The sequence below is a fragment of the Eretmochelys imbricata genome, chromosome 1 (genome assembly GCF_965152235.1).
Source record: "Eretmochelys imbricata isolate rEreImb1 chromosome 1, rEreImb1.hap1, whole genome shotgun sequence".
Classification (NCBI taxonomy): Eukaryota; Metazoa; Chordata; order Testudines; family Cheloniidae; genus Eretmochelys; species Eretmochelys imbricata.
The window spans coordinates 358233495-358234756 of record NC_135572.1 but is presented as its reverse complement, the minus strand read 5'-3'; the positions used below and the strand labels follow the sequence as shown (position 1 = coordinate 358234756).

Below are 1262 nucleotides of genomic sequence, written 5' to 3'. Positions count from 1 at the left end.
CAAAACAGAAGCAGAGGACTACTCAGCTTCTCCATTATACATGGGCCGTAGCAAAGGTCAAAGTGAGGCATTAAAGGTACATATGGATAAGAAGGATAGTACATGTGGACTTAAAGTGATAATAACCATAAATGATGCCTATCTTCAGGCCCCTATTTCCTTCACACTGCAGGGTCAGTGTAAACAGCCTGCGTGTAATTCAGAATGAGTCCTCATGTGAATAAGAGAATCAGCACATGGCCGGGAAAGCATGGCAGAAAGAGTCCTAAAGCATAACATTAGAAATGCAGCATGGCTATCAGACCAAGGTGCTGAGCACACACAGCTCCCACTGACTTCAAATGGAGCCATGTTTGCTCAGTACTTTGGAAGGCCATGCCCAAAAGATCAGGGGTGAATCTGTATCTTGCTGTTCATTTCCTGGTTCTTCCTTCTTCTGTGGAGGTTCCTGCTGGGTTTAACATGGCCCACAATATCCACCAAGATACCTACGGCCATATCCCCCGTATCCCCTTAATCCCCCATAACCATAAAGGCCCGGGTAACCGCAGTATCCCCCATGGCCCAATAATCCCCCGTAACCGTAAAGGCCCGGGTAACCGCAGTATCCCCCATGGCCCAATAATCCCCCGTAACCGTAAAGGCCCGGGTAACCGCAGTATCCCCCATGGCCCAATAATCCCCCGTAACCGTAAAGGCCCGGGTAACCGCAGTATCCCCCATGGCCCAATAATCCCCCGTAACCGTAAAGGCCCCCGTAAGCACCATATCTCCCTAAACCATACAACCCTCCATAACGGCCTCCGTAGCCATACAATCCCCCCAAACCGAATGAGCCTCCCAAACCAGCTCCAACCAGAGGTGCGCCTACGGCTGCCACTTCGCTCTGCTGAGGGAAATTGCTCAGAATTGGTCCTGGGAGGGTCACGACAACTGGGGAGGGTCTGATCACCACTTCGGAGTCAGGACACTGCCTAACGCAGGGCTCGTTGCAGCTGCCAGTGACTGGACTGGGTCGGGCCACCCCGCATTCTGGATAGCACAGGCTGGAGAAAGTCATCTTTCTGGGATGGAGGTAAACCTGAAACACACAACCGGGGTTAGAGTAAAGAGAAGGTACAAGTGCCGGTGGAAGAAAGACTTAAAAGCTCAGTTAGAATTGTCGTGAGGTCAGCATGGGTCCTGAGAGAGAGAGGAGAAGTGGATTTAATCTCTTTGTGTGTGGTCATGTATTTGTTCCTATTTTCTCTTTCTACGCCTCT

At 50.7% G+C, this 1262-nt stretch overlaps 1 protein-coding gene across 1 annotated transcript; it reads right to left on the bottom strand.

Annotated features, from left to right (window-relative positions):
• Positions 1 to 457: 457 nt before the first annotated feature.
• Positions 458 to 1060, bottom strand: LOC144259641 (uncharacterized). Its single transcript, XM_077807945.1, has one exon. It carries the CDS (start codon positions 1058 to 1060, stop codon positions 458 to 460), a length of 603 nt encoding a protein of 200 aa, XP_077664071.1.
• Between the last annotated feature and the right edge of the window lie 202 nt (positions 1061 to 1262).

What these genes read in the sequence shown, in the direction of transcription:
- LOC144259641 (XM_077807945.1), bottom strand. Translation starts at nt 1,060, where the DNA reads ATGACTTTCTCCAGCCTGTGCTATCCAGAATGCGGGGTGGCCCGACCC.